General features: G+C 42.4%; 1 protein-coding gene across 2 annotated transcripts in view; it reads right to left on the bottom strand.

The window, feature by feature from the left end:
- Window positions 1–18,493, bottom strand: part of LPAR3 (lysophosphatidic acid receptor 3) — a 79,226-nt gene that overhangs the window by 41,883 nt on the left and 18,850 nt on the right. For both annotated transcript variants that reach the window (XM_060621672.2, XM_060621674.2), the window contains one exon: window positions 10,851–11,607. In XM_060621672.2, the coding sequence (XP_060477655.1) occupies window positions 10,851–11,586 (736 nt within the window). In that variant the 5' untranslated portion in view covers window positions 11,587–11,607. The remainder of the gene's footprint in view (window positions 1–10,850; window positions 11,608–18,493) is intronic.

The following is an 18,493-nucleotide window of genomic DNA, read 5'->3' as shown; positions in this document are numbered from 1 at the left end:
GTTCTGGCCATAATACTAGCAATGATTTATAAGGTGAACTTGGACATCTCTCAACAGACACTGATTCTTCAAGGTAACAGGGTCTTCCCTTGTCACACTCTGCAGTTATACCGACAATCTGGTGGTGAGGGAGAGTGGGTGGCTGGAACAGAGGGACAGCTGTCAGAGCAGATGGACGCGCTGCTCACCTGTGGTGTCCCCCAGCCAATACTTCTGGTTCACCTGCCCTTTATCCCAGCTTCTGGGTTGCTCCCAAGGTCTGAGAGGCCATGATTCCAGCAAGTACCTTTACTCCTAATTCCCACCCAACCAGTTTGCTTTGGCTACGCACCGAATGCAGTGGCCCCCAGCTGAAATTCTAAAGATACAAACAATGTTAACATGCACTTGATAAAATTCTACCATGGGTCAGTACCTACCATGCTACTCCAGGTGTCAGCCCAGTGATGTGACCTACTGGTGTAGGTATGACATTCAGTGGTCTGAGTAACATGCCATGGCCACACTCTCCTTTGGCAGAAATGGAGGCCCTAAGGGAAGGTATTACTGAGATCTGGAAGTCTAAACCTTCTAGGAGGCTGGCTGGGTGTTGGCAGGAGCGCTGGATGTAGTTGGGTAGTGGAACATCTCTGCTAAGTGAAATAAGCCAGACAGAGAAAGACAAACACTGCATGCTATCGCTTATATGTGGAATCTTAAGGAAAAAAAAAAAAAAAAACCAAGGAGAGGAGGAAAGAAAGCTTATTTCGTAGAAACAGAGACTAGAATGGTGTTTATCAGAGGGGAGGGGAAATGGGGAGACGTAGGTCAAAGGTCACAAGTATTCAGTTATAAGAATTGTAAATTCTAAGCACAGCATGACAACCACAGTTAATAATTCGACATTGTGTACTTGAAAGTTGCTGAGAGTAGATCTTAAGCATTCTCACTGCAAAAAAAAAAAAAAAAAAAAAAAAAAATCTCACTCTATGAGGAGATGGATGTGCAAATTATCTTGGTAATTATTCTACAATGTGTATGAATACCAAGTCATCATGTCAGATACTTTAAACATATCCAGCTTTGTCAATTACCCCTCAATAAAAGCTGGAGGAAAACACAAAGGTAGAATTTGAGAGGTGTTTCTGTACCTTGCACTCAGGAAATATTTAATAATTGTTTGTTCCAGCTGAAGAGGAAGGTCTCAGGTTTCTTTAAAAAAAAAAAAAAAAAAAAAAAAAAGCCAGAAAAACAGTTGTGAATGAGGAAGTCTGATTGGGGAATATAAGAAACGGAGTGAATTTAGCGTCACAGAACCGAAGGGGTGTATGGAAGAAATGGAAGAAAGAAGGCAGGGCACTGATTATACTGGAAATGAGAACAATGATTTGGAAAAAATGACTTGATCTGACTGCAGAGGGAGGCATCTGAAGCAGTCAAGCGGGAGGTTAAAAAAAAGAACCAAGAGCCAGACTGGAGACAACAAACAGCTACATAGACAGAGGCAGAGGGGAGGAAAAGACCTCTAAACATGTCTCAGGGGGAGGGGTCTTAAGAAATGAAGGCAATCTGGGGTGCTTGGGTGGCTCAGTCGGTTGAGCGACCAACTTCGGCTCAGGTCATGTTCTCACGGTTTGTAAGTTCAGGCCCCGCATCGGGCTCACTGCTGACAGCTCAGAGACTGGAGCCCGCTTCAGATTCTGTCTCCCTCACTCTCTTCCCCTCCCCCACTTGTGTGCGTGCTCGCGCGTGCTCTCTCTCTCTCCCTCCCTCCCTCAAAAATAAATGTTAATTAAAAAGGGCCTGATTTAAAGAAAAGAAAAAAGAAATGAAGGCAATCTGAAAAGATGGGATGCAGTGGGATTCAGTGGCATACAAGGATGGGGTTTAACTCGAAGCTGTCTTCCCTGTAACATCAGACAGTGAGGTCTTCCCGATCACCATGTCCAGACAGTGAGGTCTTCCCAATCACCATGTCCCCGCTCAGTACGCAGGGGGTGGGTCAAATGGTATTGTGGGAGGGCAACAACCAAGAGCTACTTGATCACTTACAGCTTGCCCTGGAATCAAACGCCTCTCTCCCCCAAGGCACCTGTTGCAATACCATGAAACACATAAAGTCTCTGCAAAAGAGGCACTCCTTTGATTAGCTGTTTTAAAACAAAAGTTTGAACACCCCTGGACTCAATGTACTAAGTATTGGTGCCTGGATGGCTTGACTCTGAAAAGAATTAGTCATTCTCTGTCTGATATGACTGCACAGCAACAAGAGGGCTCCTGCATGCCAACCATCTGATCGTTTTAGCATTTCTTAAAGCAAAGGTTTAACTTTTTTTTTTTTTCAACAGGTATCTGATAACTCAGGCATGCAAGGCAACGAAACATTGAGAGCAGGCTTCTGCGATGCAGAAGCCATGGCAAGGCTACTAATGCTGACAACAAATATTTTAGAATTTCCTGGGATTCTATTAGCTCTTCTCGACTCCTGGCCTCTGTGTGTGTGCGTGTGCTTGTGCGTGTATGCACGTGTGTACACTTTTTAAAAAAATTTTATTTACTTTTGAGAGAGAGGAAGAGAGAGAGTACGAGCAGGGAAGGAGCAGATACACTTTTTTTTTTTAATTGAGCAAGGATATTTCACTGATGAAACCTATAAATAATATCAAAAGGCCTAGCTTCTGGTCTCAGCTCTTTTCAGACGAAGAACAAACTTCCCAGCACTAGTATAGGTGGGAACAGTACTTGACTAAGAAAGCATTCTGGTAGGATTCATTAGCAAGACGGGACAGTTTCTTATGAGGAATGTCTTCTGGATCACACACAAAGATGTTGGTGCTGTATTACAGGATTCTTATTAAGCTAACACTTAATGGTCAGGGTCTCACTTAGGATGTTTTATTCATAAATGTTGCAAAAGTGAAATGAATTATTAATGCAAAGATCATCTGTCAGAGACAGGAATCATTAACAGCATTTCATGGTGGGGGTCGGTGTTTACAGAGACCAGTAATGCAAACTCAGAGCCTTTCCGTTCTGTGGTGACCACACGTTTAGGTTGGCCTCGGTCTCCGGGAACTGAGCTGGCTATTTGCCAGCTGTCAGGCAGTCTCTGGGAAGAAACATACCCAGTCAACTTCCTCCCGACCACTTGTCCACATTACAAAACCTGCTATCACGATGGCACCAACAGTAGGCCTCCGGGCTCCCTCTCCACAGTACCTGTGACATTACTGGGGAAAAGGGCACTGTGCTTAAATGCAGGGCCAGGCTCTTCAGAGTCAAACTAAAGCCAATATAGCCAATATTTACTGAGCACGTAGTATGTGCCAAGCACTATACTAGGTGCTTGTATGTGCATTATCTCACTGCATCCTCAAAACCTTGCCATGCCAGAGGCACTGATATCATCCCCATGTGTAAGAAGTCAAGTCACAGATGTTGTGTAAATTGCTCAGGGTCACATAACTTGGAGTGGCAAAGCCAGGATTTAAATCTGGTTCCCTCCCTATTCCCAGGCCCCTGGTGTTGCCATCTACATCTTGCATAAAGTTTCAAGAGCCTGCGGCTGTCATTCCCTGCAGAGAGATAGTCGTAACTGTCACTGCCATACTGCAAAATCTTTAGAACAAATCAAGAGTCAGCTAAATGTTGAGAATTCAAGTGACTTTACAGACATAAACAGAAATCAAGGGAGACACAAGTTATAAACCTCATGAATAGGGTTGATGTTACTCTATCCCTATCACTTATGTGAAGCTAATTAACCTTGAAGAGTGGGGTCCTAGAGCCAATCTGCTTGAACTTGACTCTCAGCTCTGCTACTAATTTTAGGCAAGCAACTGAACTTCCTGGGCCTCAGTTTCTTCAATTAGTAATAATAACAGGACTTTCCTCAAAGAGCTGTCATGAAGATTAAATGGAAAGAATGTGCCAAGGGCTCAGAACCACATATAGTACATCCTGAATGTTAACTGTTATTATTTTTGCCAATATGGGTCTATGGGCAAGACGCTTAAGTCCATCCAAATTTCCTTATCAACAAAACAGATCTGCACAGCATTGTTATGAGGGGTAAGTGAAATCAAATCCCCAAAGCATGTAACACGCAGACTTCCTAATGGTAGGAGCTCAAAAAGTATTCATTTGTTTTTCTCTTCCCAAGACAGCACTACCACTCACCCTTCTAAGACCTCTGTTTCCCATAGTCTAAAATGGGAGACCCAACCATTCCTTGGCCACTCACAGGCACATCACGGCCAGAGCCTGCCAAAGGCCAGGCTGGATGTGAGGAAACCTGGTTTCTATTTTTAGTTGTAGCTCTTGAGAAGCCACTTAACTTCCCTTAACTTCAATCTCCTCATTAATTCACTCATTCTATTATAGTTTTTTTTAAATGTTTACTTATTTTTGAGAGAGCGAGAGAGGCAGAGAGAGACTGAGACACAAAATCCAGAGCAGGCTCCAGGCTCTGAGTTGTCAGCACAGAGCCTGACACGGAGCTCAAACTCAAGAGCCGTGAGATCATGACCTGAGCCAAAGGCAGAGACTGAACAGACTGAGCCACCCAGGCGCCCTCACTCATTCTATTATAATCTCAACAAAGATGTTCCAGTCAGTGTGCTACACGTTTGATATGCAAAGGTAGATAAATAAGGTACAATCCCCGACTGCAAAGCAGGCACACTCTGGTTCGAGATGAAGGCATGGAACATGGAACAATTAAATGGATTGGCTGAAGTATGGACAAAATAGAGATGGCCCAAAGGCGGTAGTAAACAGATTTACCTAGGTAGGACAGGGAAAGATTCAGAGAAGACAGGCCCCTGAGTCGAGTCTTACAAGATGAAAGGGAGCTTCCCAGACAGAATAAAGGGGAAGGTATTCCACCATGCACAAGGCTTAGGATCCCAAACAAACAAACAAAACCACAAATAATTATAGCTGAGTATAAGGCATATCTAAGGGAGGCAGAAAAATAGAATAATAATATCTTCCCCACTTATCTTGTAGGATTTCCCTGAGACTGAATGAGAACATGTATTAAAATGCTGAAAAAGGGGCACCTTGGGTGGCTCAGTTGGTTGAGTGTCAGGTCATGATCTCAAGGGTTCATGAGTTTAAGCCCTACATTGGCTCACGGCTGTCAGTGCAGAGCCTGCTTTGGATCCTCTCTCTCCCTCTCTCTGTTCCCCTCCCCCATTTGCTCTCTCTCCAGAATAAATAAACATTAAAAAAATAAATAAATCCCTGAAAAAGACACAGTGCTGCAGAAACATCATGTATGCTTATTACTAGTACTCTAGCAAGGCTCATGATAGACTGAATTTTCACCTATTTCCTCCCAGCATGAGAACCCCCAGCACTGTTTCTTTACCACCTTCGCCTCTTTCCTCTCTCCCCTGAGAGAAAGCAAGAGGAATTTAGCACTGACCTAAGTGGAGAGGTAGGAGGGAGAAATGACAAGAAAAACATGCAGCTCTTTGTTTCAGTTACCACAACCTTTTTCAAGGTCCTTTAGCCATAATGTTTCTTGTATTTTTTTTAATTTATAAATGTTTATTTAATTTTGAGACACACACACTCACAGAGAGAGAGAGAGAGAGAGAGAGAGAGAGAGGGAGGGAGGGAGCATGGGAGGGGCAGAGAGAGAGGGAGACACAGAATCCCAAGCAGGCTTCAGGCTCTGAGCCATCAGCACAGAGCCTGATATGGGGCTCAAGCTCACGAACTGGGAGATCATGACCTGAACCAAAGTCAGAGGCTTAACTGACTGAGTCACCCAGGTGCCCCCATCATGTTTCTTATATTTTAAAAGATGTCAGTCATTATTGGCTGGAAAAGAAACCTCGACCATGGCTTTTCAAGCAGACTTGACCATAACCCATGTTAAGAAATACATTCTAGGGGCGCCTGGGTGGCTCAGCCTGTTAAGCATACAACTCTTGACTTCAGCTCAGGCCATGATCTCAAGGTTCACGGGATCGAAGCCCGTGTTGGGCTCTGTGCTGTCAGCACAAAGCTGGGATTTGGGATTCTCTCTCTCCCTCTCTCTCCGTCCCTACCCTGCTTGTGCTCTCTCTCTCTCAAAAATAAATAAACTTAAAAAAAAGAAAATACGTTTTTATATTACAATCCTGTACACACACAAAAAGTATTAGTTACAATCTCCTAATTGATTTCATTACAGGTCACAACCTGAGGTTTGAAAACCACCACCTTAAGAGACAAGGTTTATGGAAGATTTCAAAAGTATGGTTCACAATACCCTCAGACTTCTTTCCTTTTCACTTTTTAAGACTTCGCAAAATAGAAGAAAATCCAGCCCATTTCCCAGGAAACATAACATCCTTGTATTCACAGTTCACATGGCGTATTGTCTGACAATAAATGAGAGGTTTTCATGGGGGGCTTCTTGTGCATTTGTCTGGTTGCTACAGCCAATGAGCCTTGTTAACAAGTAGGATTTCAAAATACATGACCCTCTCTTAGGCAAGGCCTTGGTGCCCTGTGGAAAGCAGGGATCATGTGTCCGCAATGTCTTTTCCATGAGAACATTCAATAAGCAACTTCTTCCATGTAAAGGGCTCATCACACATTATGACCCTGAAATGAGCAAGCATTCTGCCTCCGGGCTGCTAAAATGGGCACACAATGCCTAGATGCCTTTCCACTCATATACAGATTTAAAATTCACACTATCATCACATTCCTCAACAAGGAAAAAAATCTGCTCCCTAACCAGCTCTGTATGCTTTGTATGCAACCAAAATACTAAATTAAAGCTGGAAAGACACATAAAGGTCATCTGGTCTACCTCTCTCCTTCCAAAGAGGATGGCCAACTAAATTTCCTGACTCACGTTTGAGCTATTTTCTGTTGTACCACAACATGCATCAGTGTTCCACCAGGCCTTCCTTGTGGCACTACTCAAGCTTTAGATGTTTCTACTATCCTTTTGATTTTGTTACTTCTCTTACTTAAAATCCCTTGCCCACTCAAATCCCACCCATCCTTCCAGATCACATCCCGAGCCCTCCGAGAAGCCGTCCCCAAACTCCACCTGTCCATCCCATCTTCCTTCTCTGAAATGAGATTCAGCTCACTGAATTCATGCAACTCTTTGCCTTTTAGATGCTGTTCAACAGACAGTTAATATATATTAATTGACTGACTTTGTAATGTTTAAAAGAGGGTATATTGAAAAGAAACTCCAATCTTATATTAATCTTTCCCACAACATATATATCAATGCAAGCAGAAAAGTCCAAATGATTAAATCAGATAATCATTACAGAAATAAGTAGTAAGCTACTAATTTGCACATACATAGAACCAGTGACTACAATGATGATACATGCTACCACTGCTGATTTTTCAGAGATGCTATTATTTGGGAGACGCTTGTGTTAGGCAACTGAATTCTTACATGTATCTTCCTCCCTGAGGAGATACTATGATAGATGCTTTCATGGAAAAAGACTGTGCTTGACTTTGGTCACTTACTGTTATAACAAGATCATTGGATTTATAACTTGCAAAGAATTTAAAGATCATCTAATCCACCTCACATGATGAAATTTAACCAGGAAAAAGTGAGCTAATAATATGCTTTGTATCACTCTTGTAGGAAATGACAGAGTTGTGGCTAAAACCATATCTTCTGCAATCCAAAGAAATCAGGATCTCCAAGTCTAAAAACCTCATACTACCCAGCTCTTCAGTTTCATTTCCTCTGTCCCCAAACTTCTCATCTTCCACCAGATCCCTCTGTCTCACCACTAAGGAACTTCCCCAGGTCCTCGCCACCAAACTGTCTTCCCGCCGTTAACCAATTCCCCCACATTGTTCCATCTCAGTGCCACAACTTCTCTTATCCTACTTAGCAATTTCACGGTTTATTCTGTTTTTTTCCCTTATCGAACACCACACCTGCCAAAACTACATAGCTTCTGTATTTTACCCTTCCATAACCGTTCCAGACAAAGTTACATTCAAACCTGAAGCTAGTGACCATCACTATCCTACAGAGTCCCATTCTCCCCACCTAGGATTACAGACTGTATATGATATATAATAAGCTGAAAAAAGAAAGCTTTCTCTTTAATCAGGCAGGTAACCTCTCAAGACAAATAGCCAAACAAACAATGATGCTTGCAAACCCAGAAGGGAAAATAGCAGAATTCACTGACAATCCCAACAAATACTGAACATCGCTCTTCACCAAAAACATCAATACCCTATCTAGTTCAAGGGTGGAAAAACTGATTAATGTGACTCCTTCCTTTTCTTACTTTTAGTCTACATTCTTATCAAGGGGTGAAATGAAGAATGAGGGGGTGAAAGCAGAAGACAGAATAAAGAGAAAACCAGTAAAAAGTCCAAATAAATCAAAACTGGCTGGAGAGTACAGTGTTACACATGTGGGCTCTGAAGGCCAACCACACGGTGAGTGCTGGTGACACTATCCATCACTGAGTGGCCTTGGGCATATAGCTCTGCTCAGTTTCTCCATCTGGTAAATGGGGATAACAGTGGCACCTGTATCACAAGATCGCCATGAGGGTTAAACAGGATGGTATCTACAACACACTTGGGACAATGCTTAACACATAGTAAGTACTATATAAATATTTGTTAACGAAAACAAACCCTCAGTTTGAAATCATTTTAACCATCATGCTATGTATCTGCTGACTTCCATATCTTACTAGCAATTTCAGGACCCAGAGGCAGCATGATGCCTCCCATACCATACGACAGACTCCCTACATTCTCTAATATGAATTGTTTCCCAAGAATTCATTTCATAATTCCTTCGTACTGGGACTTGACAGGAACATACTCCAGGGTCTCTCTCAACAACAGTCCTCACTGCTGCAGCCACCACACATGGTGAGAAATGGCCTCTCTGACAGAAGACAAGGCCTGTGAGCCCACACAGCACCAGTTCCACCTATAACCCGGACTAGAATGACAGGGCAGCCGACCAGACTGACAACAAAACAAAAGGAAAATTCTTTGCACCCAAACACCTCTTCTAGGGACAGGGCTCGCAGTGCAAAGCCAAAGTCCTCAGAGCTGTTCAAATTTGCTGCCCTAAAGCCTCTTCTCCCTTTCTTCATTTTGTTCTGATCAGGCTATACCAGATTTGATCTTCTCAAAGTCACCTAAAAACTACTAGGTTTGCTGGGGCTCCTCGGTGGCTCAGGCGGTTAAGTGTCCAACTTCAGCTCAAGTCATGACCTCGTGATTTGTGAGTTCAAGTCCCACAACAGATTCTGTGCTGACCACTCAGAGCCTGGAGCCTGCTTTGGATTCTGTGTCTCCTTCTCTCTCTGCCTCTCCCCTGCTCACATTCTTTCTTTCTTTCTCAAATAAACATGAAAAAAAAAAATTTTTTTTTTTCTTAAACTACTAGTTTGCTAAGCTAAGCCTAGTAAGACCTTATCTAACTCTACTTCCCAAGACTACTCACATTGCAGATACTCCCTTTCCTTGATGGCTCTGTTCTCACAGCTTCTAGGCCACCATATTCTCCTGGGTTTTCTGACTACTCCTTGGAGGGCTCTTTTGTTGGTTGTTCCTTGCCTCCCCACCCTCCCTACACTGGAGGGCCCCCAGGCTCGTTCTTTGGTCCTCTTCTGCATGTTCACCACCCACATTCACCCCACTATGGTGAGCTTATCCACTCTTCTGGTTTAAAATACCATCTCTTCCCTCAATGACTCTCAGTGAACCTCCAGTCCAGACTTAATCCCTGAACTCCTGATTCAATAACTCACTTGGATGTCTAATACGATTCTAAAAACCAAACTCCCGATCTTCCCCCCAAACCTCCTCCTCCACAGCCTCCCCATCTCAAGGAATGACACGCCCCACCCTCCCTCCTCCTGTCACCGTGCTTCACACCTTATCCATCAGCAAATCCTGTCACCCCGATCTTTACAAGACATCCAGAATCTGACAAGGCACTACCTCCCAACTGCCCTCTCGTCCCTGTCACTATCACCTCTGTGAGTACTGAAATGCCTGCCCTCTTAAATTTTCTTGCCTTTGCCCTTGCCCCTCACAAAACAGCATCTAAAGAGGTACCATTAAAATGCAGGTCCAATCATGTTACCTCCTTGTTCAAAACCTTCCCATGGCTTCTCATCTCACTCAGAAAAACCAAAGTCCTTATGATAACTACACAGCCCTATGTGATCTGAGTGGCCCTAGCACCTCTCATCAGCTCCCGGACCTCCTCTCTTTCCACTCTCCCCACTTGCTCTACTCCAGCCACACTGGCCTCCTTGCTGTTCCGGGTTCCTATCCTTACTGCATCTCCTGCCCAGATGGCCTCCCCCAGACACACACACGGCTCGCTTCCTCACCACCTTCACGTCTGCTCAAAAGTCATCTTCAGTGGAAGCTAGAACTGCAAACTAGACCTGCTTAGCCTCCTTATTTTCCTGCCCTGCTTTATTTTTCCCAATGAGACTCATCAACTTATTTAATAATTTTTAAATTATAAATATAATATAATTTAATTATATATAATTTTATATTATATACATATATAATATATTTAATTTAATTAATAAATAATATAATTATATATAATATATATTAATATAAATCATAATATAATATAATATAATATAATATATATTTATATTTATATTAAAATGTATTACAAAATTATTTTCCTTGTCCCCATTACAATACTTGACTTGTTTTCCCCTGCAAGAGTGTAAACACCAAGCACGTTGGGGATTTATGACTGTTCTCATTCACTACTGCATTCACTTAGCAAGCACCTTGTATACACTAGGCTCTCAATAAATATTTGCTGAATGAATGGGAATAATGGCTCCCTTGGTTCCTCTTACCTAAGACAGTCATCACCGTCTTCATTAGCTTCATGGGTGTCCTTCGGCGGGTGATGGACCCACTTGTATGTGGAGACAAAACGTTGGTTTTCCTCTTGACATACATGTAGATTCGCAGGTACACCACAACCATGATGAAGAAGGCCACAAGGTTGGACACAGTCCAGAAAATGAGGTAACTCCTGCTGTAAATGGGGGCCAGGGAAGAGCAGGCAGAGATGTCACAGAGGCAATTCCAGCCCAGTGTGGGGACCGCCCCCATAAAGATGGCAATGGCCCAGACAAACAAAATGAGCAGCGTCACCCTCTTTTTCGTCAGGTTGCTGTGGATCCGCATCCTCATGATTGACATGTGCCTCTCCACAGCAATAACCAACAAATTGGTCAGAGAGGCGGTCAAGCTAGTGTCCAGGAGCCCCTGGCGGAGAAACCAGCGGTTGACGGTCAAAGTTTTTGAAACGGGGCCAGTGTTAAACATCAGGAATACATAGGCAATTCCAGCAAAGAAATCTGCAGCAGCTAGGTTAGCCAACAGGTAGTAGAAGGGGAAATGAAACTTTCTGTTTTTGATCACTGCTGCGATGACTAGAGAATTAGAAAAAAAAATAAACAGGCAGAAAAATGTTCCAACACACAAAACAATCACAAGCTTCGTTCCTGTCCACTCATCGGCAGTGTCTGTGTTGCTCCTATTATAAAAAAAGTCCATCCGCTTATCATAGTAACACTCATTCATTGTGGAGAAGAACCGAACATCCTAGAAAGAAATTTAAAGAAGAAACAAACATCACTCTTTGCAAATTCAATCGCTAAACCACCAATTGCCACTGCTAAGCCCCGTGTTCTAGCCAACTTCTGTTAATCCTTCAGATCCCGGTGTAAATATCCCTTGCTCCAGGACTCTGGCCCCTGACCTCCTATCACAACATTTATCTTGCATTAGTAATTGTTTGTTTCCCAGGCTACGTCCAAGCTCAGTGAGGGATGGTCTACGGCTGTTTTGTTCACCATTAAAATCTCAAGACCCACCTGTCCTGGCTCCCTCATGACCAGTACTTCCTGAATGGCTGGCTGGTTGAATGAATGATCATGGATCAGCAACAGATCAGATATTCTGAGCCCTGCAATATCCACTCTGCACCAGTAACAATGACAACACAGCACGTAAATCCTTTCTCCTGGTGGTTTCCAGTTCATTCCTTACTCATGGATTCTGTTCACTAGGCAAGGGCAAGTTGGTAAGGCCAGGCACATTCTCACCAAGATAATGAGTACTGAGATACTCTTCTCACGACCAAATGGAGTCCCCAAGAGATCGGTCTTGTACCACTTCTGATTCTACTCCTGATCCTCCTTTTGCCATCTTTTCGTCTCAAGCTGTAATAACAACGCTCACTTATTAAGCATGTGATGCAGGGCTGAAGACTTTGTTCTCAGTACTCCTCCTTACTTTTTTTGTTCACTTCTTCCTTATTGTCCTAATTCAAATTATACCAGTGGGGATCTGCTTACTGGATTTCCAGACTCAATCAGTTTAAATCACTTTCCTTCCCTGGGCTTTCAACGCAGCGGGTGGTGTGAGCTCTGGAGGTTAGGCAGACTTCCAAGGATGTAAGAACATACCTGCCAAGTGAGGGTGAGTCCTCAGGACATATGTCTGAAAGTAGACCCCCAAACTGGGGCATCAGGCAGGCAGAGAAGACGCTGATCTCAGGACAAGATCTCTTGGACACCAAAACTAAGGGATTCTGGCCAAGGAGGGGTTAAGAGGAGCCTAAGGATGCCTATCCATCTATGCTTGGTGGAGAGAGAACAGGTGTTCTGCCTCACAGTGGTCTGGCCACAGCCATGAAGGGTCCCATCAAAGGAAGCTGGAGTTGAAAGCCAGGAAACCGAGAGCTACGATGACTATGGGCTCCCTTTCAAGGACTGAGGCTGCAATGTATTAGCTGGAAAACCAGAGATCCAGTAGGCCCAGGCACTAGCAGTCTACTGGTGTGAATGATGTGGCTCTAACAGTACGAGCTTGACAGAAATCCCTAGCTTTTAAGATTCTTATAAATGCTGTAATCCAATACCATATCCAGAATCAGGATAAGCAGAGCAGATATCAGTTTGAAATTGCACAAAATAGAAATATATCTTAGACTGTCTTTTTTTGTTTTTAGTTTTTATTTATTTATTTTGAAGGGGGGAGGGGCGGGGGGGGGGGTAGAGAATTCCATGCTCAGCGCAGAGCCTGACACAGGGCTCAATCTTACAACTGTGAGAACATGACCTGAGTAGAAATCAAGAGCCAGACACTTAACCAACTGAGACACTCAGGCACCCCCCTGGGTTTCCTTTTTAATTTATATTTTAATGGTGTAATGATACTTTAACATGAGTTAGGTACCTACTTCTCTGTCATAGTAAATACGAAGTAAAATATCATTTTATATGCTTAAAATAAACAAACTGGCAATGGTCTCAAGAGGCAAATGGTTCTAGTGTTTTTCAATTACAAGGAAAGGGGACTCAATTTTAATCACAAAAGAAAAACTACTCTCTTTGGCAGACATTCACCAACGTTTAACTGCCAACAGCAGACAACTCCATCAACAGGCCAACATACCTATGCTGTATCATGATAATTTTCCCCAATTAAAAATATATAATTTGAATAGCTTCATGAGGTTCCAGTATATGAACATGACACACTTTATTTAACTAATCCCTACATGTTGGACATTTCAGTTGTCTGTAATATTTAGCCTCTATAAGCAAGGCTGCACTTTTGTACATTAATCTCTACATACTTAGCCAACTATTTGCTTAGGATTTCTTTCTTTAAAGAAAAGGACCAAACCCTTGTTTATTTATTTTATAAAGGCACCCCCACAGTCGGGGTTGAAGGTCCCCTCTGGATGGAAACAGCCCAACTGACCCACCACCAACAGGCAGTTTGCCCAAGAGGATCGCTTAGGATTCATCCACAGATTTCAACTTCATGAAGTAAAGGGTATAAGTTTATTTAAAGGTTTCTGATAAATATTGTCAAACTCATCGTATTTCTAATCCCACCAGTTGCATATGAGAGTTGAAGACACTAATCTAGTGTAATTCAATTCAAATATTCAAGGAGAAAATTCAGCTTTCAACAGTATTAACAGTATATAGAAATTCAAGACAAACCATTCAAGAACATGAAGAATCTTAATGGTGCAATTATTATGTGTTCTTTCACTAATAAAAAATAACTTATGTACTTTATTTTGCTATATACTCTAGATAGCTAAGAGAAACATATTTATTTTTTATATATATAATTTTTTAAATGTTTCTTTATTTTTGAGAGAGAGAGAGAGAGAGAGAGACAGAGAGAGAGACAGAGCATGAGTGGAGGAGGGGCAGAGGGTGAGGGAGACAGAATCCGAAGCAGGTTCCAGGCTCTGAGCTGTTAGCACAGAGCCTGATGTGGGACTCGAACTCAGGAACCACAAGATCATGACCTGAGCCCAAGTCAGATGCTTAACCAACTGAGCCATCCAGGTGCCCCAAGAGAAACACACTTCTAATTTAAAAGTTATGTTATCCTTGACTAACTCATCAGCAATATCAATTAATAGGTCAGAAAGACACTGGGATAAAGGTACCACCAAGAACACTTTAAATTTCCTGAATTTCCTCTTGAAGGGGTCTTAACATTTTAGTTTTGGTTCATAAATATGGTGGAATTTGTAATTATATGATACCCTAAAACCTCAATGATTTTTACTTGAAAAATCTTCAAATTCAACTTTCCCTCCATCAAACCCCAAATGGCACATTCTTAGAACATATTTCAACAAAAATCGTCCTGAGACTGAGAAGTAGTTTTGTCTTACCACGTTGAGGGAGAAACCACAGAAAAAAACATGGTTAACCAGAACTCTCGCCAAACAGCTCCCTACCTCCCAGCCTCAAACCCTACTTTTGGGAGAAACCAACAATGAGAGCAAATAAAGTTCACACAGGGAAACTATGAAAAAGATTCCCTAGGATGGAATATTGTACAGCCACTGAAAATTGTATTTACCATGAAGTTGTATTTACCATGAGAAAAAGCACACACATGCCATCATCTTAATTGTAAATAATTATATAAGTATGTATGCACATGCATACATATATATTCATATATATGCACACACATACATTTTTTTTTCTTTTTTTTGGAAATAAAAAGACTTATTCATTTTAAAAGCCCACTACAGAAAAATGTACACATCTACATTTCTCAAACTTTACACACATATATTTCTTGACTTATCCTTTAAAGATACAGAAAAATAGAAGGAAAAAAATCTCAAAGTGCAAATAGTTCATTAAGGATGGTAGAATTGGGAATCATTTAAAAAATTTCTTTCCTGGGGTTCCTGGGTGGCTCAGCTGGTTAAGTGTCCGACTTTGACTCAGGTCATGATCTCACCGTTGGTGAGTTCGAGCCCCACATGGGGCTCTCTGCTGTCAGTGCAGCACCCGCTTCAGATCCTCTGTCCTCCTCTCTTTCTGTCTCCCCTGCCAGCACTCTCTCAAAAATAAACACTTAGAAAAAATTCTTCCCAGTTTTTTCTCTGGTCTACATTTTCTGTAATAAATAAGTAAAGAGACTTTTAAATGCTAGTTTAATTCTGCCTTGGGACCATACATTCCACTTAATGTATCCTACCTTTCTTTGACAAATATGGCTCTGAAAAATCAAAATTCACGTTCAAAGGAAAAGCCTCAAGGATTCGCTATGTTCATTACTGCTACTCTCACCAGCACAGCACACTTGAGAGTTTTTCAGTGATAATGAAAATAAAATGGTTTCCTGCCTCAAATGTCATATAACCGTAAAACCTCAGACACTGACAACTAATCAAATCAGGACATCCCTTTCCCCAGCTCTCCTGTAAAACATTTCCTAATGCAATCACCCCAGAGCTTCAAAAATGAATAACTAGAAGGGGTGCCTGGGTGGCTCAATTGGTTAAGCATCCGATTTCGGCTCAGGTCATGATCTCGTGGTTTGTGAGTTCAAGCCCCGCATCCGGCTCTGTGCTGACAGCTCAGAGCCTGGGGCTTGCTTCGGATTCTGTGTCTCCCTCTTTCTCTGCCCCTCCCCTGCTCATGCTCTGTCACTTTCTGTCTCAAAAATAAATAAAACATTTAAAAAAATTTTTTTAATTGAATAACTGGAAGTTTTGTGAATTAGTGCTTTTGATTTTTTTTCCTCCCCCCGTCATATGCTGCAAACTTATTGATGGTCCCTAGTACATACTAATGACAGATCATCATATTTTCTCAGTTGGAAATTACCAAAAAATTTAATGAGCTCATAACAAATGATCAATTTATTATCTCTTGAACTCTCTCAAACCCTTAAAATAGGATTCTGTGATCCGGGCCTAAACATCTCCTCCACAGAGACACCTTCTCCGAAAACTCCAAAGTAACCACAGAGCCCTGTTCTATCTTCACCACGGCATCTATCATTTGTTATATATTTTCTTCCGTGTCTATGCATCATTTATGGTCCATCTCCCACCCCTGGACTGTTCTGCTCCAGGAGAACAGGGATCTTGCCAATTCTGACCACATCTGTGGCATCAACATTCGTGGGAGGAACGAACAAATCTCGGTCCTACACTCTCTCTTCTCCCACTAACACGAAAGGGTCAAACACCATTGCTGACCTCCGTATCATGCACTAAATGTGTCCATTAGAGAACTACTTACCTCTGTTCTTGGGTTAGTTAACTTCCTATGTCCACGTCATTACTACTATTCCTAACCGCTAATATTTGAGTGATTACTTTGTGCCTGGTGGGTCATCTCATTTAATCCTCCCAACAGTGACGCCCATACTATCACATCCATCTGGCAGGTGAGGAAACTCAAGCGCCCTTTCCCTAAGGTCATACAACTAGTAAGAGACAACCCTGGATTCTGTTCAGGCAGCTGTGTTCCCAGGCCCGCACGCCTATGGACGCCACTCCACTTTGTCTCCACGGGCAAACAAAACACCCAACAACTACAGTCACACTTACAATCACTACAGAATTACCAAAACAGAATGATCCAATCAAGACACATTCAAAGACTGTCCTGTACCATAAAAAAATCTAGGTGTTATAAATAGCCTGGGTTTCTTTGTTTTGCTTTAACAGCCCTGAGAAGCACAGAAAAGGCACTTTTCTGAAAATTTGTTTTCAAATTTTATGGGAAGTGGGCCACACAACATGGTCAATTTCAAGACTAATGTTGCGAAGCTTTAATTCTGCCAAATCCCCAGCTGCTTTTTTTTTTCCTTCCCCCCCACCCCTTTCTTCTTCTCTTTTATACCAAAGGTTTAGAGGATTTGGCTAGTTCGACCGACCCCCCCAAACAAAAGATGTTAAACTTTGGAGCTATTACCACAACTTCAAACTTCAGTAATTTAAGACTTCATAAAATGATGGCTTAGGAAGTCTATATGTGGAATCCAAATGAAAACTTCATGAGCAAAGCTTTCATTTAGACTCTCCCAAACTTGATTCTCTGAAAAAATGTTCAGCTAGCCCATAATGTGGAAACAATTATGAAAATTAAGACATTTGAAAACCACTCAAGCAGCTTTTATTTCTGGCTACATCTCATAAGACACGGTGCTGCTGGCCTTTTAGCTGGCTTTCAATAATGCTCCCCCTTCCTCCTAGGACACAACAGGGGGCATCCTGAACGAGGTCAGTGGGTGCTGTGCATATTTCCTTTTCCTGAGGCCTGCAAATGTGGAATAGTCCGCTCCCCTCTGGAAACCCCAGCCAGATGGGAGTTGGAGGTTAGGTCAGTTGCTGTGCTAATGGCCAGAAACGAGACCACTTCTGCATAAGCAATCACGTTTGCTCACTGAATTCTTTTTAATAATTCATGTTAATAGTAAAATCAGGATAGCATGGGAGATTTAAGTCCACATGTGATCCCTGAGGTTCATTTTAGCCATTAGTTTCAAAGCCTTTGGACTTTGCTATTCCCTCTGCCCAGAAGCCTCTTCCCCCACATACGCACAGGCTCATTTCCCCACTTCATTCCTGCTCAAATGTCACTGCATCAGACAGCCCTCCTCTGCCACTCTCTAAAAGAGCACCTCACGCCACCCTGCTGAGCTTTCGCCCTCTGTCCTGCCTCATTCTTCTTTGCAGCATTTCTGACTACCTGTCACCATCTACTGGGGTTATGGTCTACCTCTCATGAGAAGGAAGTCAAGGACATTGTGTTGTTAGGGTGTGTCATCCCCAGTACCTGGAACAGTGCGCAGCACACAGTAGGCACTCAGTAAAACACTTGTTAAACATAGAACTAAATGCAATCCTTGTGCATACATGTCAACGTGCCTGTAACTGTTTACCCAATCCGAGCGTTATTACTTTCTTCTTCTGTGTACCCTCTAATTTGGATCTCACAACTCTCTCATTTTCTCCACGGACTTGGCTCCAAGCCCCAGTGGTTGAGAGGTGTGAGGAGTAGAGTTCACCACCCTTGAACAGGGTGGTCTGAAGGGCAGTCCCACAATTGAGACCTCTCCCTTGTGTGTATGGATATCAGAAACTATGACTCCTCTTTGAACATAACTTCAAAAGAGAGGGCAACCCAGTGGCCAA

The sequence above is a fragment of the Panthera onca genome, chromosome C1 (genome assembly GCF_046562875.1).
Source record: "Panthera onca isolate mPanOnc1 chromosome C1, mPanOnc1 haplotype 2, whole genome shotgun sequence".
NCBI lineage: Eukaryota > Metazoa > Chordata > Mammalia > Carnivora > Felidae > Panthera > Panthera onca.
Note: the sequence above shows the minus strand (reverse complement) of the source record. Positions and strands in the feature narration are given on the sequence as shown.